This window comes from Canis lupus, chromosome 13 (genome assembly GCF_003254725.2).
Source record: "Canis lupus dingo isolate Sandy chromosome 13, ASM325472v2, whole genome shotgun sequence".
In the NCBI taxonomy this organism is placed as follows: Eukaryota; Metazoa; Chordata; class Mammalia; order Carnivora; family Canidae; genus Canis; species Canis lupus.
The window spans coordinates 35,676,187-35,701,574 of NC_064255.1; the positions used below are offsets into that span (position 1 = coordinate 35,676,187).

At 45.2% G+C, this 25,388-nt stretch overlaps 1 protein-coding gene across 19 annotated transcripts in view; it reads right to left on the reverse strand.

Annotated features, from left to right (window-relative positions):
- PTK2 (protein tyrosine kinase 2) overlaps positions 1-25,388 on the reverse strand; it is a 266,474-nt gene that overhangs the window by 89,888 nt on the left and 151,198 nt on the right. For 17 of the 19 annotated variants that reach the window (XM_049093133.1, XM_049093131.1, XM_049093130.1 and 14 more), the window contains 6 exons: positions 22,380-22,520; positions 21,767-21,844; positions 14,369-14,476; positions 12,672-12,789; positions 6,451-6,481; positions 3,365-3,417 (listed from right to left, as the gene is read on the reverse strand). In XM_049093133.1, the coding sequence (XP_048949090.1) occupies positions 3,365-3,417; positions 6,451-6,481; positions 12,672-12,789; positions 14,369-14,476; positions 21,767-21,844; positions 22,380-22,520 (529 nt within the window). Of the gene's footprint in view, positions 1-3,364; positions 3,418-6,450; positions 6,482-12,671; positions 12,790-14,368; positions 14,477-14,688; positions 14,708-15,667; positions 15,826-21,766; positions 21,845-22,379; positions 22,521-25,388 lie in introns of those variants that run through there. The other 2 variants (XM_049093136.1, XM_049093137.1) reach the window with 2 other exon arrangements.

The window sequence follows — 25,388 nt, forward strand, 5'->3', positions numbered from 1 at the left end:
GACCCTGTAAGGTTGTTGTAGAGACTGAACCAGATCACATCTAAGGCATGTGAAGGTTTCAACTCCGTGAAACCATTCTGACACTAAGGAGAGGCCGGTTACCTCCTCGCCGTGTGGGACCTGGGCCAAGATCCCGAGTCTTGACTGCTGTGCCTTTTGCATCTCCTGGCCTCTCTCCCTGTTCCCTGTGACTTTGGCTGCCGCTGCATTGGCCAAGCTCCTGCTCCAGGGCCTGGGGCTCTGCACTCCCCATCTGCACAGCTCCATCTCTCACTTCACTCAGTTACCTGCCCACACATTACCTGCTCAGAGATACTTTTCTTGACCACAATTTTATTTAATTACTTATTAAAGAAATCTCTACCTGCAATGTAGGGCTCCAACTTATGAACCCAAGATCAAGAGTCACACACTCCACTGACTGAGCCAGCCAGGCTGGCTTGACCCCTTGACCACAATTTTAAATAGCCTCCTCCTTACTGCTCTTGATTTACCTGCTTGGTTTTAATCCAGTGTCTCTGGTTTGTTTCCTATACAGAATGTCAACTCTGGGCCTTGTTTTCACTTTCACACCCCAGCACCCAGATCAGTGCCTGCACATAGTATTTGCTGCCAAGTGGAAAATGTAAAACTGGAATAATATTCATCTCGCAAGGCTCACTAAGGGGTTCAATGAGATGGAGCATTAACAGGAAAGCATGCACTCATGGCTGGCAAGCCACTGGACTGCAGCCTCACCCCAGGAGCTGGGAGAAAGAGAATGGGCTCACTGTGGGGGCAGCAGATAGAGTCTGCAGGGCTCAGGGCAGCTGGATCTGTCCCTCGGTGTGCCAGTATCACACCCACATGGTGTGCAGGGTTTCCACCCTGCCTGGCTAAGACAAGTTCTCAGGGTTTAGCAACAGTATTGGTTTTCTAGGTATCAATGTAACAGCTTCTGGATTAAGCGTGAGGCAGGCTCCTGGCTGGCCGGATGTTATGTTACAGTCTTTGAGAAAGATTTAAATAAACCACACCTGTTAGCCCAATTCACTGAAGTGAGTAAGTAGTAGGTGAGATGACTAAGGGTCAACATTGTTGGTGTTGCTAAATAGCCCCCAAACATGGAATGCTCTCCTTTACCTGTAAATCACCGAAGTGACAGCCATGCAAGAAACAGTCATTGTAAGAATGAAAGACTTCAACACATGATGATGACAACAATGTCCCGGCCGAAGGAATAGCTCAAGCAAGCTGAGGGACAGTAAGTAAGAAGATGGGTGGAGGGGGAGAGGTCCCTGCTTCTTTCTGAGGCTGAGTGCCTGTGTGTGTGTGTGTGTGTGTGTGTGTGTGTGTGTGTGTATGTGGGAGTGGGGGGGCAGGCTTCTCAGGGCTGAGCTATGGAACCTAAACTTTGTAACTCAAAGTCTCTGATCAGAGAGCTGCCTATTGAAATGATATACATAGGAGGGCAATCCAATTAATTAAACATGGAGAAGGGACTGAGGGTCAGCTATATGATCACTATAGGATCCTATAGGATCGCTGGCTATAGGATCGCTAGGGAGAACAGTGACAGCAGGATGGTAAAGGATGGGTGGTAGGGAGACATAAAACCCAGATGATCAAGGATGATCAGCTGCTAAAAATTCAGGTTCAAAGCCTGAAGCAGTGAGGACACCGATTTGAAGAGAGTTACGGAAACAGGAGAAGGAGCAAGATGGGACAGGTCTCTGAGGACCTAATTTTATTTCATGTGAGCTGCAGAGTCCCGACGCACCTAACAGGGCACCTCTGTGCTCTGCTCAGTGTGAGACCTGGGCGCAGAGGGGCACTCCCCGGGGCTCACTTGTGAAGCCACCTGTGGGTCGCAGGATGGTGCCGCGGAGCTCTGCAAGTCGCACAGAGCTGGCCCCAGTCTCACCTGTCCTACACAGCACACAGCAGGCTGTCCTGGGGCGCCCCAGGCCTGCTCAGAGAGAGGATCCTTCACCACAGGGTGGCTTTTGTCTCTCCAACAAAAAGATTAGAAACCCCCTGAGGGCCTGGTTTACATCTGCCTAATCTCTCAGGCCCCAAAATCTGGCCTGAACAAGGGATGGGCCCAACAAGGCAAATGCCAAGCACTAGGTAGTGCCTCGGTGCCACCATCAGGTTAGGAGAGCCCATGGGTGGAGGGAGCACACCCTCACGATGGACTCCTATTGCAGAACACGTCAGTAACCCCGCAGCCCACCAGGCATCTAATGCCAGCCAAGCGTACAAGATCGAGTACCAAAACGTCCTGCACCTGGTCAGGAAGCGGCCCCTGATTCCTTGCACAGCAGTGCTCTGACGTCCGTCACACCGCTCATCGCTAGAGCATCTTTGCCGTATAAAGTATAAAGGTGTGAACAGACACTTCTTGAGAGATGCTTGCGGGATTTGTGCACAATAAAAAATAAGCAGTCACATTTGTCTGCTGAACACTAAGAGAGAATATAGTCATCAACTAGGCAAAAGCACAAAACTAAATTTCAGGAAAAATTAACTCAAGGGAAATCAAACTATAGCAATTAGGTTTCTTCTGAGTCAGATTATCAGACACTGGAGCTATTAGGAAGCTACTGTTATAGAAAGGTACCACAGAGCCCAGAACAGACTGATGCACATGTATGCATGTGTGTATATGAATGTGCACATGCATGCATATGTGTGTGGTATGCGTTCACACGTGCACACACATGCATATCTGTGTGTACATGTAAAAGACACCAACCTTGGGGCCACAGAAGATGCTTCCCGTTCCCATTTTCCTCTATTTCCCACATTTTAAATGGGGGGAAAAAAGGCACATAGTTTTTGAAAACATACCAAGGAAAGCACACTGTACTCATGACACCAGAGAAAAAAAATAGTTACCATACTGCTTGTGCCAGTATCTTAACTGTTATCTCTTTAAAAAAGTAATATTTGAACACCACTTGATATTGTGAAAGACAAAAACCATTTAAAAACATTTTGCATTTCCTGAACTCAATACATACACAAAGTATATACTGTTAATGTTCTAAATTACAAAGATAAATTATAATGGCAAGTTCAAAAGTAAAAATGTTCACTCTAAATATGATCAACATGACATTAAAACTGAAAAATAACTTGGAATTCCATACAGTCTTGGAAGTAATCTGGTATTATACATGTCTCATCTACAAATCTGTGAGCCATATTTAAACCTATTTAATGATGTTAAAACTATGGAGCTTTGGGTAGTCAGACTGCTTGGCTTCCTAAGCTGTTCTAGAGAGAGCAATCACAAGTAAGAGCCCACTCCTTCTACAGCACTGTGAACATTTCTGCCTGGCAGCCCACTGTCCGGGGCTTTCCAGGTGGAGCCTCTCACCTGACACGGAGACCGCGTGTGTCCGCACGCCTTGCTTCTCGCTGTTGGCCAGCCTGAAACAGACATGAGCAAAGCTGTGAGCGCTGTGCTTACAAACAGGAAGTGCCTATAGTTAGGACCATGCCATTTCCCACGGAGACCACACACTTTAGAGGATGATTTTTAAAATATTAAACTTTACAACCTGAGGCACTTAAAATAATCAGACTGCTTTCCTGTATTAACAGTGGGAATGAAGACTGGCAAGTGAAGGACCTCTGAGCTGCTCTGAGAGCCACTCGTGACAGGAGCTTTGGCCCTAAAGTACCACCCACCACTCAGTGGGTATGTGGGTCAGACTGAATTTTACATTTCAATGCTATACAGCAAGGGATTGCTCTAAACATATAAGGCAGAGGGAAAAGAACCACCTGGAACTGAAACTTCCACTCTGAAACAAAATTTGAAAAACTGGAGTATAACTGATCCTTCTTAAATTTAGAGCATTTGAAAAAGCAGGCAGGACATTAATACCTATTTTTATTATTTACAGACTGAAAAAAAAAATGTAAGCCTAATGATCTGATTACTTGTTTCACTAAATAGCTCAATAAGGGTCGCCTGGGTGGCTCAGTGGTTGAGCATCTGCCTTCGGCTCAGGTAGTGATCCCAGGGTCCTGGGATTGAGTCCTACATGGGGCTCCCCAAAGGGAGCCTGCTTCTCCCTCTGCCTATATCTCTGCCTCTCTCTGTGCGTCCCTCATGTATAAATACATAAAATCTGAAAAAAACAAAACAAAACAAAACAAAAAAAACAAACAACCCACCCACTGGCTCAACAACAGGTGTGTTTTACATATTTACCTACACAGAATTTTCGCCAAAAGTCTGACATTTAAAAAATACCATGATGGTTCAGTTTTAAATTTTTGGAAAGCACAAAACAGAGAGAAAGGAAAGGAACCCCAGACTCTTTAGAGTCCAAAGGGACTTTGATGTTTTTATATTTATTTTATTATTTTATTTTTTTTTATTTTTATTTTTTATTTTTTTTATTTTTTTTATTTTATTTTATTTTATTTTTTTTATTTTTTTTATTTTATTTTATTTTATTTTATTTTATTTTATTTTTTTATTTATTTATTTTATTTTATTTTATTTTATTTTATTTTATTTTATTTTATTTATTTTATTTTATTTTATTGACTTTGATGTTTTTATAGAAGAAAACTTCTCCCAGATACGTAAGCATGTGCTCTAGAAGTACTGAACAGAAGATGGATCTAGTACACAGAACAGACACCAGGAAATAACCAGAACTGAAGAGTAGATTCCTCTTGAGAACAGGGAAGATTCAGTATGCAGCTGTGCGCCCTCTATGATCAGTGATCACAGCATAAAGCCATGGGACCGAGTTCCTCTTGCTGAGTTCTCTACATTATCTGAGATCTCTGAAGTTGAACCAGAGCTGCAGTGTGACAAATCCGTTTTGCCGTTTTCTCCTCCACCGCAGCTACGTGACTCCCGACAACTCTCTGCAGCACATGCAGTGGGAAGACGGCGTGCAGGCTCCCGACAGCAGGTCGGACTGTTTGCGTCCAAGTCATGCTGCCCACACGGTGGGCTCTTCCTCTCCCACGCCGCGTCTCCGGGTGCTGCTGCAGATCACCACTGCGTGGATCTCACCACTCTCCAATCAATAGCGGCCACAGTGTCTGCTGCTCTATGATTTGTGGCAATGCCACTCTTTTAAAGTTTGTTTTTTATTCACTGTTTCTAGCATGTTACCTTTTCTACCCTACTACCTTCCTCATCTACTTTTATATCTGTGTTTATGATTCTGCATATTTCAATCTTCAAAGTCATCGCTTATGGACTTTCTACAGTTACAGATATTCTAGGCATTAGCTCCAGGCCTAATGTGGGACATTAATAAATATCTACTAAATATTATTGAGTTTGTAAAACACACTGCCTGAAAGCTGAAAGAAAGTTGCTTTCACCCATCCCTCCACTCACCTGCACAGCTACTGTGCACCTCCCACATGCCAGATAGACCGCAGGCCAGGTCTATAATGCCACATGGAACCTGGCCATCCACGAGGCCATGGGGGTGTGGATCAACAAAGAGGCAGTTTTTAAAAGTGTGATAAGTACTCCGGCAAGGAAAAAGTATTATGGGGAAGCACACGGAGCTGCTCTCCAGGACTAGCAGAGCATGGAAGTTTTCTAGAGAAAGTGATGCAGGATGAGCCTAGAAAGATGAGCAGGGGCTAAGCGAGGTCAAGGAGGCTGGGGGAAGGGTGGGGCCTGTGAAGGAACAGCATTTACAATGGCCTAGAGGTGAAAAAAGGACAGTTTACTCCAGTAACTAAAAGAAGTTCAGAAGTTCAACAAAGCTGAAGATGAATGCGAGTCGTGATTAAGCAAGCCTGGAGGGGTTTGCAGGGGTCAGTGGCTGGGGTCAGGCCCCCCGGCCCACTGATGCTGGCATTTACATGCAGAGCAGCAGAAATGCCTGCAGGTGCCAGGAGACTCTGTTCCAACCTGGAAGCACTCAGCACTCAGATGTGATGCTTAGTTACCGACATGTCTACATCTCTGAATTTTAACTTTCATTAGATCCCCAGGCCTTAGCACATTGGCTGACAACAGAGCAGTTATTAAGTTTTTCTGGCATCACTGTTCAATTCTTTTTAATCATATAGATCAACACATATACTATGAAATTCATGACATAATTTAAAAAATGAACATAAATAACTTATGTTTACTTTTCTCACTTATAAAATGGCCAGAATGGCACCACTTCTCAGGTTCTTATAAAGGTGAGTGCTGACTATAAACTACCAATAGGTCTCCCTGGTGCTATCACTAGGACAGTCTTCCAGCTGCCCACCTTAAACTTTTGGTTAAAACTAAATATGTAACATGATTTACAATTGATTTGACTTCTTTTTGGAAATACTTATTTTCTACTTCCCTAGTTGTGTACACAGAAATTTGATTATTCAGGCAAATAGAAAAGAAAGCATGATGATTTCCTTACAGTTTCTAACACTGTAACAAAATGCACAAAGTAACAAAATGCACAAAGTAGCACTTACTTTGGTATCGATGGCAAAGCCCGTTCACCTTCTGGAGAAAAAGAGAGAGAGAGAGAGATGAGGTCCCTATTTCTTTTGAAAAGGTTATGTGTAGAAATCAGAGAACGAGGGTAAGTCTGAGTCCAGATTTCAGCAATAACCCTTTAATAAGGAGGTCATCACACTGTGTATCTTAGGCTTTCACGGTTCAGTTTCAGTATTTACAACCCACATGAACTGACGGGGGGTGTGCGTTGTTTTAAAGGTACTGCCCAATCACAACAAAGCCCCAAGGTGACAAACTAGTGAAAGACATCTCTCCCAGGAGACTCTGAAAGATGAAGGATCTCTTATGGTCAAAGTCAACATTCCTTTAAACCAAAGGACCGGACATTTTGTACTTTGATAAAAACGCTCACTCGTGACATCAAAGCTTGTCCAAGAAACACCAATACAAGAAAACCAAGTCCTTGGGATGTGTGGAAGCAGAGGGATCGATGCAGCAGAGCAGCCGAGGGGTCACCTCCCACTCGGACGGCGATGGGCTCGTCGCTCGGGGCACTGGCTCCTGTTGGTCTCATCATAGCAAAGTGTAGGACTTGGTTTGGTGGGTGGGTGGGGGAGACGCACTGTCCCCACCTCCTTCTGAGAAGTAGCTTCGAAGGAAGCTCAGAGCCCCCAGGTCAATGTCTTTCATCTGTCTAAATCTAACAGGCCCCTAATGATCCTCTCTTCTAATCCATCCCTGAGCTAAAAGTCAGTACCAGGATAATCTCCCCCCAGTACAAACTCATCAAGTCATTCCCTTGCTTAAAATTGTAGTGTCGCTCATCGGCTTTTTTTCTTTTTTTTTAAGATTTTATTTTTAAGTAATCTCTATACCCAATGTGGGGCTCGAATTCACAACTCTGAGATCAAGAGTCAATGACTTTTGAGATGAAATTTAAGCACATCTGCTTAACCCACAGAGCACTGTTGCATTCCTGCAGGCACACAACCCCACCCCATCTCCCACTTCGGGGTGTTTGCCCACCCATCACCCATCTCTCTGCTGCCTTCCCAGGCAGCCCACTGGTGTCACCCACTGCAGTCACAATTGTTGTCTAGAATCCTGCTCCTTGCACTTGCCCTAGAACTCAGCCCCAAGAGCTCCTTGCTCCCAGAAGTTACCTGTGTCCTGTCTCCCCAGTCTCATTCTCTACTGTTCCCTGGTCCTATGTGGCTGCACATCATATTTTCCTGAACACATCATGCTGCCTTCACACATTTCAACCCTTGAAAGATGCTCTTCCTTCTGGTAGAAGCACCATTCCTCAATTTCTCAAAGCTCAATTTGGTGCGGGATGGGCTAGATGGGGGATGGGGACCTGGGGGGGGGGGGGACTTGTGATGAGTACTGGGTATTGTATAGAAGTGATGACTCACTGAATTCTACTCCAGAAACCAACACTGCATTGTATGTTTACTACCTAAAACTTAAAAATAAGTAAATAAATGACATATTCTTTAAAAACCAAAGCTCCATCCAAGCACAATTTGAACTCTGAGGAGCCCTTCCTGTGGCAGCCCAGGTGGCTCTGGTTGGCCCTGCTGTGCTTCTGCCTCATTACAGGGCACTTCCATGTATCAGACTCGTGGAGGTTAGACTTAACCTGCACACAGGTGTCTCTAACACTCAGCAGGGTCCCCTGCACTCAGAAAGTTCACAGACCACCACTTGGTAAATGAAGAACTGAATCAGCCTTGGACCCCACACGAGTGATTCTGAACAACTGTTTATTGACCTATAAACAGAAATCAGACTGCCTGATTTGCAGGGACAGTGGCAAGGCGTAACACAGAATAGATACAACTACTGGGTAATGCCCAATGCACTACAGCAATTCCATTGAAATTTCCTCTCTTTTAGACATCCAAATTTCAAGCAAAATAAGCCAAGCTATACCCAAACGTGGAGTTACTAGAAAATCCTATCATTAGTTGACCACCCATGAATGCTAGGTCCACATCTTGCCCACACCCACCACCGTCAGTTAATAACGGCCTTTAAGTGACACACTAGTGTGGCCACTAGCTGTCTGCACTCTTTGTGGCAATGTCTGCTTCCTTGGAGAGAAAGAGCTCAGTTAATAAACACTTGGCTAAGAGCCTTCCCAGCAGCTGGGCAGGAGCGGAAGGTTGTAAAAGAACTAACAACTGAAGGATCTTAGGAGAGTACATTTTCAGGAAGCAAGAGAGTTACAGATCACTGAGTAAAATGGCAACACACAGCAGGAGAGTTATAAAAACTCAGTACTCACCAACTGAAAGGCCCGATTCTAGGTATTAATTCTTAACATTCCTTTAAAGGTATAAGCCAAATGCCTACCATACAACTTCTTGTACCATTCCCACAGTAGGTATCTTATTTCCGGAATAAATCCCTTTGTATTAACCTACATCTGACTTTTAACTTCTGGATAAAAGTTTTAATCTGTTTTTCAAATTAAACAATGCAGATTCCTTGCAACAAATCTAAGTCCTAAAAGTACATAACGTGGAAAGGAAGTGGAAAAGCCGAAGGCTCCCCTCTGCTTCAGACACATCTCCACCTCCCCAGGAGTACTCCCTGTCCACGGTGGTCTCTTAGTTGCCCACATTTCCACACTCCTTTTACATGTGCGAACACACACACACAGGTTTAGCTACATATATATGTATGTACACACATGTAGGCTTTCAGCACAAAAGAGCGCCCCCTCATGGTTTTCCACAGCCGTGGAGTACTCCCTCAGGGGTGCATGCTCCCTCACTAGTGATTACTTCCCACTGTGTGGACGCCTAGTCTGGTCCTGGTTTGGAGCTCTTACAAATAGTGCAGAGTGAACATCCTGTGTCTGTCTGGTTCTTCAGGAGGATTTCTAGGAGGGGGGACAACAGGCAGGGCACCACCGCTCTGCTGGCCTCCGACAACTTACACAGACACCAACAAAGTGTGAGAGCCTATCTTCCAAGCCCTTCCAAGAAAGGAAGGAAAGATCACTCACTTCACCTAACTCAGACCACAAAATGCTACCTATCATTGCTGGCGGCCAATGCTTGCGGGACATTTGCACGTCTGCTCTTCTGTAGGGAGCCTATTTTCATACTGGCTTGTCTTAACGAGCTAGAAGAACATGTGAGAAAAAAGAATTTTAATTCTTTGTTGTCTGTATCCCTCCCGTACCTCAGCTTTAAAAAATGTTTCTTTACTGAAAGAAGTGCTTTCTCATTTACATAACCAAATCTGTCATTTCTGTTCTTTGTACGCTGTGGGTCATGATGTCTTAGAAGCATGTACCCCCTCCCTCATAGGCACAGGCTTATCATCATACTGCATACAGGAAATCTCCTGAGGAATGAGAAATTATGACCCTATACTAATTTGCATAATTCTTTCCTCTGAGAAAAATTTTGCTAAAATTGAAAATCTGCCACTGAGCTTGTGGGTAAGGCATAGGTAAGCTGAGGCCCCACAGAAAGCTCCAAGGCCACTCAGCAACTCTGGTGGAACTCAGTTCAAGACATCTTGCTTGTGGCTATTTATTATTTAAATTCAATTTGCCAACATACAGTATAACACCCAGTGCTCATCCCATCAAGTGCTCTCTTCAGTGCCCGTCACCCAGCTACCCCATCCCCCACTCACCTCCCTTGCTTACGGCTCTATGTTTTCCATCTCAGGAAACACCACCTTTAAAAGCACTTTATAAATGCAAAGTTACTGTTATAGATCACAGATCTAATAAGGTGTGTGTGAGCATACTCACAGCTCACGTGGAGAACCTACAGATCACTTAGAACTGGTGCCTCTGGTACACATAAGAACACGTACATGCTGCTTACTGTTAAACAGTTTGTAATCTAGAGAAGACATATGGGTACATGTGTAACTGTTATTAAAAGCACAGTGCCAGGAAAATGGTGCACTGGATTATAGAAACGTGTTTTACATTTATTAGAAATTTCAAAAAAATCGAAATTAGGGATCCCTGGGTGGCGCAGCGGTTTGGCGCCTGCCTTTGGCCCAGGGCACGATCCTGGAGACCCGGGATCGAATCCCACATCGGGCTCCCGGTGCATGGAGCCTGCTTCTCCCTCTGCCTATGTCTCTGCCTCTCTCTCTCTCTCTGTGACTATCATAAATAAATGAAAATTAAAAAAAAAAATCTAAAAAATCGAAATTAAACATAATCCATTAAAAATATTTGATTTAAAGTAATATTTCCATTAGGCAATTTATCCTAACTTTAGGTATCTATTACAAAATAGCTGTGTAATAAAAGAATATGCTGCAACTGAGAATAAGGTAAGTAAATTATCCACTCTGGGATCTCATTCTGTAAAGACAACAAAAAATTGCTGAGAGCCAGCACCCTACTAGGATTTTATGAGAAGCATTTTCACTTGTGCTCTTGTCATATGCATGAGAACGTAATGCATCTCAGTTCACAAGATGTGATATCAAAATGTTTATCCCTAAGGAGAAAAAAAAAGCCAATTAAAAGCCAACACAGGAAGGTGTTTAAGTTTTGAAAGTGAAACGGCGGCTTATTTAATGCTTAATGTCTGGATGCTATTTCTTTTGTGTGTACAAACTGATAAACATTTGGTAAATTAGGATAAAGTTTTTAAAATAATTTACTAAAAAGGAGACGGGCAATATGTAACATTGAACACTTTGACAAAACAGTCTTGAGAGACAGAAACTTTCCCAAAGCATTTAAATCATATTTGCAAGGTGAATATGAAAAATCAAGAGTTTACATCTGTACCAGTTTTACTGAGAGTAGCCTTTAGAGCTTTCGAAAAGCAACTTCATTACTGTATTTCACAAAAAGAAAGTTACTATAAGTACAAATATACACTATATTTTAGAATAAAAATGAACAGGTTTCACTGGTGTGATCATGGTGTTAAAAAGAGGTGTCCTAGATTAGGCATATCCTAGAATCCACACTTACTGGCCTCTGGCTGTGGCTTCAGCTACTGTTTTCAGAGCACATCATGATCCTAACTTTTAAACAAAGGTTCCAATGTTCCCTCTGCTTCACAGTGCACCCCCCTCCCAACTGCTCCCTCCAACCACTCTGTCAACACAAGACACTCGGCTGCTGGGCAGGCTGGGCTTTCTGCTGCATGTCTACCAGGAGTCCGGTACTTCATCATCTGCTCTCCTATCTCCTCTTCAGACAGCTTGCCTGGCCACATAGCACTCAGCCTCTCAGGACCACTTCTCTGTTATCGTCCTGGTTACAGAGGGGAGCGCTACAAGGGATCCTATGTCTACCAGCCACAGAGCTGGCTGCTTTGTGGGCACCACTATGAACCCACTCACCATGTTTTCTACAGACAAGGACAAAGTCAAACTTCACGTAGTATGTCAGGATCACAGGGCAGCTAGCAGCAGCAATGGGAACAATGCTAACATTTGTGGCCTCTGTATATGCCAGACACAGTTCTAAGCCTTCTATGTATATGAAGTCATTTATCCTCCCTAAACCATAAAAGATAGGTGCCACTGAGTGTTATAGCTAGAGAACCGAGGCACAGAAAGGTCAAGCAATTTACAGATGGCAGCACCGGGCACTTGTGATTTCAATACACAAATGGATAAAATTTCTAAAGCCCAGATTTTTCCTGCTACCACTATGCTGTTATCTTGCTGGGAACATTCTGTTTGATTATTTCAGAAATCTAAATCTTCTGAAACCACCCTTCTTACGGACTTGCAAGAACCCACAACACTTCCAAAGTGATATACCCTTGTTTCTAGGACAATTATTCACTCTAATCACTGATTTTACATCATGACTTAGAACTAATTTTGTTCTTTACACTAAGATTTTGAGATCTATCAGAAAAAACAGGAAAGATACTTTATTTAATAAGAATTACAAAGGATACCTAAAGAAAAAAAAACCCAACCCAGAACATAATCTGAAAATTTTATTTACAAACACTGACAGTTGCCTAGAAAGTACCCTAGTGTGTTGCTCGAACCCAGCACCTGAACACCAACACTATTTCCCTGAAGCTCTTCTATTCAAACCTGGCTCAGAGGCTGTACATCACCCCACTTCCCCAGAAAACCAACCACAGACATAGTGGCCCGAATTACTCGGTTGGTCTTCAGAGTCACCTAAAAGAAGGAACAGAGGCTGTTGGAGTGAGCTTGCTTAACAGCTCCCAGTGGGACTGCTCAAGCAGAAGCAGGACCTCACCTTTCTGGGGTCTGATGATAAAAGACTGCGTGGCCCCGTTCACCAGCCGGCAGTACCCATCTATCAAGTCAGCCATATTCTCGGCGATGGTTAGGGATGGCGCTGTCACTGTCAGAGGCTAAAAGGGGAAAAGACCAAGAGAGAGGCGTTATTGTTCTCTGCAATCATCAAAGGGGCAGCTGCGCTATGACATCAGATCTCTAGATACCCTTGGAAACAGAGAAGAGTGACAGCGACACAGATTTGTCATAAGGTTGGTGTGAAAAAGGAAGTCTGATATTTAAGGACGTTATTCCTAGAATATGTGACAGAAGGCGACCCAGACAAAAACAGAAAAATCACTTAAACTGAGATTCACTTTCTAGAACTAAAGGAGGTAAAAAAAATATTTCCCTCCAGAATGTCTGGCCCCTCTGGCACATCTAATTAAGGGAAGAATTTAGAGAATCGGTGTATTTCAAGTATGGCTTACTTTAGAAACTAAACATGGAGTAAATTTTTATCAATTATCCATCATAATTTTTCTAACGTTAAAGAAAATTACTAAAATGTCACTGTTTTTAACATGCACAGGATATTCGGCCTATGAGGTCAGAAATCACTCTTTTCGCTATCAAACCTGTAATTTTGATAAACTTACTAAAGATTTATCATCAAAGATTATCTGGGAGATGATCAGAGCTGTATTTTCCTTCCAGACACAGGGCTGTCCTGAGTATTCCTCACCTCCTCCTCCACAAACAACACACCTTCCCTGCACTCAGCTACCTGTTATGGGTGTCTGTGTGTGTGTGTGTGTGTGTGTGCGTGCGCGCACATGTGGAGGAGTCTGAAAATGGTGGGGCTGAACAAGAATATTACAGAGATACTGTCAGGAAATTTTAATTGGCAATAAAGTCTCCAAATTTTAGGGTTTCATTTATTCACCTCCAAGAATCAAATGCAGTTCCTAAAGCCTCAGAAATGCCACCACTTCCAAGGCAGAAAGAACAAGTGAGGAGTGTGGCAGATAAATCCATCTGAGAAAAGGCTGCTGCCACCAAAGAGCCCTGTATGAATCTCGGAACAGATGACAGAGGTCTGAAAACATGCTGTGTGCCACAACCATGACCACTCGTGCCAAGTTGTTCGGATTCCTCAACACGTGAGTATTCTTTGCCTGTCTTTTAGAGGGCCACCTGAGGCAGTATTTGCCAAATGACACCCTGTCTGGACTGTGCCATGCTACGTAAGGATTAAAAACATGGGCTCTGGGACCCACCCCATCTCTGCCACTTGTACTTGGCTTCCTCAGCTGTACAACGGGAACAAAGTATCTCAAAGAACTGCTTTCCCTGGGTTCTGAGAACTGTGTAGCTCTTGGCGCCTGTGCTAAGCATCAGGAGAGCAGAAGCCCCGCGGCGATGGCCCTGTTGCCAGCACGGTGACCCAGCCCAGAGACTGCCATGTACAGCAGTCTGGGACATGATGCCACTTACTGAAGGTACCTGTGTATTTACATAATCCTAAGAAGCTGATGTTCTTGGTAATTCACAAGAATCTTCAACCATCTTGACAATAATGCTCCTGAATGACTTTTCCACCTGTCGCCTGCTCCACTCTTGGGGGCACACATTCATTACTGCTTCAAACAGAACACCCACCATGTAATAAGAGAAAACTGGGATTCTGACAACCCATGAAAAGCGCATTCTTACCTCGGGGGCGCCGGCGATCTTCAACTGTAGCATTCCTTTCCTGTCCTTGTCTTCGCTGTTTGAATACTGAATGGTCTGCACCTGATTGAAGTCAGCCAGGTGTGTGGGCTGCAGAGGGAAAAGGCAACCACTTTGGACCCCAGAAGAAGACTCCTGCCAGGTACTCTCTGACATTCCCGCAGTGCCCACCCCAACCCACTCTCCTGAGGACTTCCCCCCAATGACTGCGTCTGGGGAGAGGCTGCTCGTCCATGCAGCCCCTGGTGGGGTTTCCTTCTCCTCTGGAGTGGTCCTGGAACCGCCAGGAACTGTCTACTCACTTCGAGGTCAGGGACATGCCTGCTTTGTGCTCCTGATGGCCAACCAGGAGCACGCCACCTGTCAGAGCTGGACCAGTGAATCACTGGCACCAGGGAAGGAAAGAAGTAGAAGAAAGTCCCTGACTTGACTCATTCACTGGCCTCGGGGGGTGGGGGGAACTGCGTGGAAACCTGCTCCCACTCCCACAGAGAGGGGGACCTGGGAGCATTCCCAGTGCTCCCTAAATTAGAGGCAAGTCTGAGTGCACTGGCACCAGGGAGTTGGCAGGTGTCCAAAGGCCCCTTCCCAGGAAGATGAGCCAAGAGGGACTTCATTTTTCCAAGTAGAATAAACTCTTTTCTTCTTATGAAGACAAAAAAAAAAAAAAAAAAAAAAAGCCCATTTGTCCCTTATCCTTCTAGCATTTCATGACAACGATCACTTTGCTGTGCTGATTCCTCCACATTTATTCACAACAGTTACCCTGATTACAGCGTGGAGAGGACTGGCCTCTCTCACCAAATGCTCCATTCAGCCCAGAATCTGCCACCAGGACTGAGCTGGAATCGTTGTTCAGAAAGTGACTCATAGGAACACCTGGGGGGCTCAGCAGTTGAGCATCTGCCTTCAGCTCAGGTCATGATCCCAGGGTCCTGGGATCAGTCCTGCGTCAGGCTCCCTGCTCAGCCGAGTCTGCTTCTGCCTCTGCCCTCTGCCCCCGCCCTAGTTTGTGCACGCGTGGATGCTCTCTCTCTAATAAATAAATAAAATCTTAAAAAAAAAAAAAAAAAAAGTGACTCATAGCCAGCTTCCCTTCCCATGAAAACCCCTTGACAGCTTTGCCCTCAAGCACAGGGGCCCTCCGTGAGGCACTGAGATGGAAAACAGGGACATCCTCTGCGTTCCTGTTCTGAGACCTCCAAGCAGCACACAGTAGCCCCATGCCCACTCTCCCCTCTCCACCTCTATGTCATCTGCCCCCATGGGGTTCCCTCCTACCTCTCTGGCTGTCTTCCGCAGTTTCCGTGGCTTCTCCCTCTACTCCATCTCTAAGTGATCAAGGGCCACAGGACTCTGTGCTGGGCCCCATCCTTGCCCTGAGCTCTGGTGGCCCAGCAAATACCACCCAGCCCCTGAACTGGGACACGTATCTAACCACCCACATAACACCCCCACATGGATGTCGGGGACAGCCTGTGAACAGCACAGTCACAGGATCCGCCCTCAACACCTGCTCCTCCCAGGCCTCCCCAGTGCAGCAACAAGCATTGCTGTTCAACCCTGTTCCTGAGCCAAAACACGGAGGCATTATCACCGGCCCCTGTTTCCCTCGCCCACACCCAGCCCAGCTCCACACCCGGAGTCTGTGTGTTTTCCTTCCACCTTCCCAGCTGTCACTCTAGTGCAATCGCCATTTGGTATCCTGCTTAGACCATCAACCCTGCAGCTGTTTCCCTTGATCTGTGCCTCCGTTAATCTCCCCCCGCTCCCCACTACCTGGAAGCCAGGGAGGTACCTGAAAGTGTAAGTCAGGTCTGACAGTCCCCTGTTAAACAGGTATGATGCCTGCAAAAGGAAGCAAACACCCACATGGTCCTCCCTCTGCCTGCCTCCTGGGCCTAATTTCTCATCATGAGCTCATCCTGACTGGATGCACTCTAGTCTTACAGGGGCAGAATCATGCTCCAGAGGGTTGTTTTGGGTGGCCAAAGAATGAGGAATTTAAATGGGGACCAGGGCTGTGAGATGCCACATAAAGCACAGGAAATTCCCTCACAATGAAAACTGTCCTGGGTACTGAACAGCGTTCAACTGTCCAGGTGTTCATATTGGTGAAAAATCCTATTCTAGAACTCAAGTCTATTTTTTTTTAAGATTTTATTTATTTATTCATGAGAGACATGGAGAGAGAGGCTGAGACACAGGCAGAGGGAGAAGCAGGCTTCCTGCAGGGACCCCAATGCTGGACTCGATCCTAGGACCCCGGGGTCACAATCTGAGCCGAAGTCAGTCGCTCAACCACTGAGCCACCCAGTTGTCCTGAACCCAAGTCTATTTTAAAAAACAAAGTATGCTCTGCACTCAATTTTCCAGGAATGCAACTTATGGGTAATTTTGAGAATACTGACTTTGCTATTGTTGGATGCTGAGTTGCTCACCATTTTCAGAAACGACATTACAGGGGGCAATACTTGTTTGGTGTTTGAGCTGCTGACCCCGAGCACACACATCTGTAACTGACGAGATGAGAGTCCTTCTAGCAGACCAGGAGTCAAATGTGATTAAGCTGCTGATGCATGAAGTGAGGGACATCTCAACTAGTCTCACTGAATGATTATATTAAAGTATTCCTATTATTGCCATCTGTTAATGAAAAAAGTTATTTCCAAAGCACAATGAGAAATTTAAGTCATGGAAATTATTGTGTTCCCTTTTTTAACCACACTGTGTTTCTGCCTCATTCTGACATGATCCCAAGGTCAGTCACATAGCTCCTTCCTCTTGTCACTTTCCTATACTACTTGCAAGGGGTTACTTCCGGTTGCCCTCTCTCAGATGAACATACAAAGTACTAAGCTCTGACTCACCTGTAACGTCTGCCTGTCTCTGTGCTGTGCACTGACATACTGAGAGTTTATGAAATTTTATGTGCATGGCATATTCTGTGAGTTTGTTTCAAATTAGCAAAAGGCTCTTTAAAAGTATCTGTTACACAGAAGACGAGGTTGGGAGGGGCCAACACTGACCCCATTCTAAACTGGACACCAGACACTCTCACACCACCCTACTGGGGCCCTCTCTCTGATCGGATTATTTCTGCTGCTTATCTTCTTTCTTACATCCACTCTCACAACTGGACTAAAAGCCCCCTGAGGGTGATCTAGTGGCAGGCACCCATCCTGTCCACCATCACCACAAGGAAGTAGGGCTGTCCCTGGGTGTGAGGGAGTGAACGAAGGCCTCTGAGAATTTACGAGGTGCTGGGCTCTAAGTGCCAGGAACAAAGCAGTGGACAAGGAGGACATGAATCCAGACGTAAACAATCACACAAGTATGTAGTTACAAATGTGATAAGGAACATGAGAAAGCCTCTGAGGGTATTGTCTAACGCCGTATCTATGTTGTTTGGGGCAGGGAAGGAGGAAATGGTGAGGCCGCAGAACCAGCCACGTGCTCGAGGGAGGATATTTTTCGGGAGAGAGAAATTACACATTTTTCTGTGCTCACGGAATGGCCCAGTAGACTGGAAGCATTTGCTGTGCAGGAAAGAGGAGACGGGGGCCGCGCCACAGCCAGGGGTGGTCTTACCAGAAGCCTGCCTTCACTCACAGAGTCGGGGAGGGCGGCTGTGGCAGGCAGAAGGGGAGCAGGAGGGCCTTCCGGGCTCTATCTGACTGCCCCCGTGCTAGTTCCCTTCTACTTCACACAACCAGCAACTTTCACTTCAGAGGACAGAGATCCTCACAGCCTCCCAGAGAAAATAGACATTTTTTCCACAGAACATGAATAAAAAACTACCATATGCTTGGCTATAAAGGAGACTGGAACACAGTCACAACAATTAACACATAAAAAAACCTGTTCTCGGGATCCCTGGGTGGCGCAGCGGTTTGGCGCCTGCCTTTGGCCCAGGGCGCGATCCTGGAGACCCAAGATCGAATCCCACATCGGGCTCCCGGTGCATGGAGCCTGCTTCTCCCTCTGCCTGTGTCTCTGCCTCTCTCTCTCTCTCTGTGTGACTATCATAAATAAATAAAAATTAAAAAAAACAAAAAACAAAAAACCTGTTCTCTGCTCATCAGCCAGTAGCATTAGAAATAACAGTGAGACCCAAACCCCCAGAGCTACTTTTACATCCTCCTAAATGATCCTATGATGAAAGAAACAAAACTTCAAGCTGTAAAGAAATGCAATGGGCTTTTGCACAGCAAACGATACAGTCAACAAAACTAAAAGACAACCTACAGAATGGGAGAAGATTTTTGCAAATGACATATCAGATAAAGGGCTAGTTTCCAAGATCTATAAAGAACTTATTTAACTCAACACCAAAGAAACCAACAATCCAATCATGAAATGGGCAAAAGACATGAAGAGAAATCTCACAGAGGAAGACACAGACATGGCCAACATGCATATGAGAAAATGCTCTGCATCACTTGCTATCAGGGAAATACAAATCAAAACCACAATGAGATCCCACCTCACACCAGTGAGAATGGGGAAAATTAACAAGGCAGGAAACCACAAATGTTGGAGAGGATGCAGAGAAAAGGGAACCCTCTTACACTGTTGGTGGGAATGTGAACTGGTACAGCCACTCTGGAAAACTGTGTGGAGGTTCCTCAAAGAGTTAAAAATAGACCTGCCCTACGACCCAGCAATTGCACTGTTGGGGATTTACCCCAAAGATACAGATGCAATGAAACGCCGGGACACCTGCACCCCGATGTTTATAGCAGCAATGGCCACGATAGCCAAACTGTGGAAGGAGCCTCGGTGTCCATCGAAAGATGAATGGATAAAGAAGATGTGGTTTATGTATACAATGGAATATTACTCAGCCATTAGAAATGACAAATACCCACCATTTGCTTCAACGTGGATGGAACTGGAGGGTATTATGCTGAGTAAAGTAAGTCAGTCGGAGAAGGACAAACATTATATGTTCTCATTCATGTGGGGAATATAAATAATAGTGAAAGGGAAGGGAGAAGAAATGTGTGGGAAATATCAGAAAGGGAGACAGAACATAAAGACTGCTAACTCTGGGAAACGAACTAGGGGTGGTAGAAGGGGAGGAGGGCGGGGGGTGGGAGTGATTGGGTGACGGGCACTGGGGGTTATTCTGTATGTTGGTAAATTGAACACCAATAAAAAAAAAAAAAAAAAGAAATGCAATGGAAGGAGGACACCACCTACCAACACTGGTAAGACGTTAAAAGTTGTATGAGAAAACGGCCTCCAACGTAAACGAGCATAGGTTGTAAGGAAACACCCAAAGGGAACAGCAGGAGAAAGACTAAATCAAACGGGACTGGGAGAGGGGGTTGGCCGAGATCCGTATCGGCACTGAGGAACATGAACGGCCTGCCGTGACCCCGATTTCTGAGCTCGCCCACGAAGGGCCGCTACGACAGACAAGCCCTCCACACGTGTGCCAGGGCCGAACCCTGGAGACGCTCGGGGGCATGAGGACAGGTGCAGGACTGAGGTCATTGGAGAGATGATGAGAGAGACTGAGATATGGCTCCATGGTGACAAACTGGAGATGCGGAGAGGCAGAGGACATGCTGATGGAACACGAGTTATGAAAGGCGAGGAGAAGTGGACAGCCTGAGCAGCTGTGCCTCTGCGGGAGGGGCAGGAGGGGCAGGAAGGGTCTGGCAGGCCTGTCACTGAGACCCGGACTACCTTCCCTGAAAAACACCCTATTCCCATTCTTGCTTCAAATATTCAGGATTTACATAAAATCATAAAAAGACCCCAATTTACCTGACGAAATTCATATAACTTTCAATATCCTTTAACGTCCTTATAAAGTTAACATTAAAAAGACAAGACTAGATTGTGCTCATTTCGACAGTACCTATACTAAAAAGAAAAGATAAGATTTTTGTGCTGTCTCACATCAAGTTGTATGGAGTCGACACAGAAAGAGACAACTGGACCCCTGTTACAGAATGGAAGACCCGGAGGTGCACATGACTTGATAAACCTTGCTGACACCGCTGGCTGCTCACCTGCAACAGGGCAGCAACAACAGTGATGACAACAGTGATGACACCCAAACTTCTACGTGATTCCTTTGTGCAAGGCCATGATCTAATTCGTCAAAGTATTTAATTCTCTTACCAACCCTGTTAGGTTCCAACTGAAATTATTATGGCCATTTTACCAATGAGGAAACACAAGCCAACTGTGGAGGGATGGACTCAAAGTTATGAGGCTAACAGGAGAGTGAGTCAAGATGGAAACTGCGGCCATGTCCTCCAGAGCCTGCCCCTCTTGACCACATTCTGAGGGCCCTACCTGTGACCTCACCTGAGGAATTTAGGTAGATTCCAGATGGGCTAAAGACTTACATGTAAAAAGGACAAAGAAAACGTTGAAAGAAAATACAGGAGACCACAAATCAAGCCTAAAGGCTGTGACTACAAAAATCTGAAGGCGTGAAAACAGATAATGTCACAGACTGTGCTGAAGAGGTCACACCACGGCTGCTCTTGCCACCAGTGGAGGAAAGCTCCAGCAGGGCATTCCTGCCAACACTTGGTATTACAGCTCTTTTTCATTTTAGCCATCACAGTAGATACATAATAGCACTTATCTGATGACTCCAAGGCTCAACACCTCCTCATTTACCTATAGACTATTTGGATATCCTTTTGGGTCATCTGCCCTTTACTTACTGATTTATTGCCAATCTATATCCTGGCTTAGGAACCTACTGTCAAATATATTAATGCAACATCTGGCTTCTCTCTCTCTCTCTCTTTTTTTTTTAAAAGATTATTTATTTATTTATTCATGAGAGACACAGAGAGAGAGGCAGAGACACAGGCAGTGGGAGAAGCAGGCTCCCTGCAGGGAGCCCGATGCAGGGGCTCGATCCCAGGACCCCGGGATCACGCCCTGAGCCAAAGGCAGATGCTCAACCCCTGAGCCACCCAGGCGTCCCTGGCTTGTCTTTCTACTATCTTTGAAGAAAAGAAGTTTTTGATTTTGATGTACTCTATCAGAATTGTCTTGTAGAGTCAGCACTTTTTAAGTCTTGTTAAGGAATCTCTGCCTACCCAAAATTTATGAAGATATCCTCCTATGTTTTCCTCTATGATTCTTATCATTTATCTTCCACGTGTAGATCAATACTCTATCTGGAATGGGTTTTGTCATAGTGTGTGTCAGGGTCAAAATTCCCTGCTTTTTCTCTGCGAATATCCAGCTGACTCTGCAGCACTAACTAAAGAGTTAATCAATGTCGCAGAACTCAGGACAGAGGCCCCTCTCAGGTCGGGGCTAGAGTCTGGGAAGGGACATGATTCACTTTGTCTACACTCAGGTCCCGCATGAGGGGTATTGCTAAAGCAGACTTACGTTGCAGCCTTTGTCCGTGAGGTAACTGATTCCTTCTTCTGGGCCGATTGCCAGTTCCACTGAAATAATCCAGCTTGACTTTTGAAGGTGAAACAGGTAATGACAAAGGTCCCAGAAGAAAAAAGAAAATATTTTAGATGAAAACATGGACACAAAAAAAGACCAAGGCAGGGGGGTGGGGGCTGGCTTAGCTTGTGATTCATCTACCCAACCAAGTACTACAAAATACCTGTAACTTCACCGACCCAGTACTTGGTGGGTCTAAAGCTAACAGTTTCCTTGGAAAGATGATTTGAATAGGTAAACTAGCACAGAGACAACAAATAATTAACAAATCATTGGGCTAGAGTTAAAACAAAAACAAAACTAATTATCAACAAAGGCATTCTTTTTTCTTTTTTTTTTTTATCAAAGGCATTCTTTTAAAAAAGATTTCATCCTCAGATTGATACATTTTCTTTTTGCATTTTTTCCCCACTGTAAAGTGACAAACATTCTCATGTTGTTCAAAATGTGACAAATCAGATTTCAATCAGAAATTTAGACATACATGGTTAAGAAAAAGCAAAAGAAATCAAGCCCAGTCCACCATCTCCCGTGTCCCCATACTTACCCCCAGAGCACACTTGAAACATTCTTTATCAAATCTGTATACTGGGGAGAGGATCTCAAAGAACTTCAGAATACTTTCTTCTCTGTTAAGGTTGGCAAACTGTCTAAATGTCTGTTGGATCAGCTTTCTTAGTGTTTTTGCCTGCATGATAAAATCACAAAAATCATTTTAGAGTTGACACCACACAGCAACAATAACTAACATCAAAGAAGGTATCTTTACCTCCCATCTATGTTCACATTACTATGAAATGCCATTATTCGTCAAAGCCTTATTTCCTTTCTTAAGTAGCCATAACATAATGCACATAGTATAATATACAGCATCCTGACCCTTTAAAATACACAGTTCAGTGGTTCGAAGACTCATTTCTTAGATATAAATGTATAAGGCAATAGTTTATTAGAATATATAGTAAAAAGTTAGGCATTAAAATAACACATACTGTCCAAAAAAATTAAAAATTAAATAAAAAACACATACTAGCTATGCAAACAACAGGGAGCTGCCTAAGGCTTAGATATGAAGGCCCTCACATATCCTACTGTTAGGAGGGTAAGTCCACCATCTTTCTGAAGGGCAATTTGGCAGCACAAATAAAAATACCTTCTAAAAAAACTACAACTCTGGATCCAGAAATTAAATTCCAAGGCATTATTCTTTAGAAATGATGAAAGAACTCCACAAGGACTCAGCAACAAGGAGGTTGAGTGCAGAACTATATATAGTAGCAGTTGGGTTACGTGCATCATACTGTGTCTGCCTACATTGTACGCGGACCTAAAGACTATGGTTTGGAACTAACATACTGACGTTAAAATCCATTATCATGGTGTTATGTGGAAAAATATGGTGAAACAATCTGTATATATAGTACGGCTGCCTTTAAAAGGGGAGCAAAAGGGGAGCATCAGAGATGGGACGCACACACGCATCAACACACAGAGAAGGAGACGGAACAACTATGCCCCTTTTTCCGTGTAGTGGGATCACAGGTGGTCTTTAGGCCTTTTTTGTACAATTGAGTGTTCTATTTATGTACCATGAGCATCTGGATGGTGGAGGGAAGGGCCCCACAGGCAGCAAGCCCATAGTCTACAGTGTGTAGGGGGAGGCCCGGGGAGGCCAGTGGGCAAAGGCTGCATGACAAGGTTTGAGCAAGAGGGCTGGGGAAGCCAGCCAGCCAGTCAGCTTTCACTATGGGGAGAGAGAAAGTCCTTGGGTACCTTGCGTAGAGTGATGTGATTTGACGCAGGCACCAACAGGAACAGTGGCACAGCTGTGCTGTGAACAGCATGAAGGAAGCAGGAAAGACCAAGTAGGAGGCTGCCCAAGTAATCTAGGCAAGAGCTGAGCAGAGCCTACACAAGTATAGAAGCAGAAAGGTGTAAGAAATAGATTTATTCTGAAAAACAGAACCAAGATGTACTGAGAGGCCGGTGTTAACATGAACTGAAGTGATAGTTCTGTGGGAGCAGCAGGGTGGCAGGTGGAGGTCTTGGAGGAGACCAGAGGCCCAACTGGAAGCTCAGTGTGAGGTGTACTCAGACAGGACTCAGAGCCAGCAAACTGGAGAAGGCTGGGGGTGGGGGGACAGAGAGGCGGTGAAGGGCCTCATCCTAAGAGTACGCTCATCTTTGCAGGTCAGGGAGCTGTGGCTGCTCAGGCAGCTAAGAAGCGACCCACTGGGGAGTGGCACATGGAAGGGACCACCCACCTGCAGTGGCTTGCAAGTCCCCCTGTAGTCAAGGGATTCCGGGATCTGGGACACTGCAGAGTGAGCTGACAGCTGGGAGCTATGGTCAAAGAGTGGGGCATAGTCACAGTGGCCTATGGTTACTGGGAATGAAGAAAACAGTGTGAGAGGCAGAGGACAGGGTTCAAAGAGCCGAGGGAGCAGGTGTTGGAATATGACCAATGGCATGTGACCTTCATTTTAAAGGCTCGCGCTGCTCTTGGAACAGAGGGTGTCGGGGAGAGTGTGAGAAGCAGAGAGAGCAGCCAGGTTCCTGGAATAGGCCACCCGAGAAACACCAGTGGCACAGGCCCTGAGGTGGTGGCGAAGGAGAGAGCCAGGCAGCCAGGCAACTTTGGGACGCTCGGATGACTATATGGGACGGTAGGAAAACAAGCACCTGAGCACGACGAGGTTTCTGGATGGGACAGAGGGGCAAACAGAAGGGGCAGGCTTGGTGAGAATAAAGTCACACCAATTCTGGACATGGGAGACTCTTATGTCTTTGGACCTGAACCATCAAGCAGACAGCTGCATAGAGATGTGGAGCTTAGGAGAGGGCAGGGCTGGGGACGGCACTGTCAGAGTGCAGTGGCTGACAGCTTCACAGATGGATCCCACCAATCACATGGAGGCGAGAAAGGAGAGAGGGCCACAGTCAGGTCAGCAGGTCAAGAGCTGGGGCTCTGACGGGTGAGGAGGACAGTGTGGAACTGCAAGTATTCTGAAGAGGATTAATTGCAGACATAGATCACATAATCTAAACTGAAGAGAAGTAAAACAGGCTTGAGGTTAGCAAGGCTTCTCTATCAGACGTTCACATGTCAATGGTCAACCTTGCATGTTCAGTAAAGAAAAATCTGGGAAACATATTTTGGGGAATGCCCATCTAAGCACCAGCCATAGGCCAAGGGACTGCAAAGGCCACTCCTATCATGGGTTGAGATGGAATGTAATAGTTGTTCTGACTTCAGGCTTTGCAAACATTCCTGTGGCCTATTGGGTCTGGCTGTCCACCAAGAGCGTGTGGACTGGCCATGGAGACCGAGGAAGAGCACAACTCTAGCCTAACAGTGCTTAAATAGACAAAATGAAAATAAAATCCTGTCTGTCCTGTAACCAAGAACACTTCACTCCCCAGCATGTAAGCAGGAGAACAGCTCTGACTTCTTTGATTTCAACAGCCTGAGACAGGGCATACTGCTGCCGGGTGCTCACGAGCCCATCCGAGGAGGAAACCAGTGCACAGAAAGCCCTAGAATGCCTTCCAACTC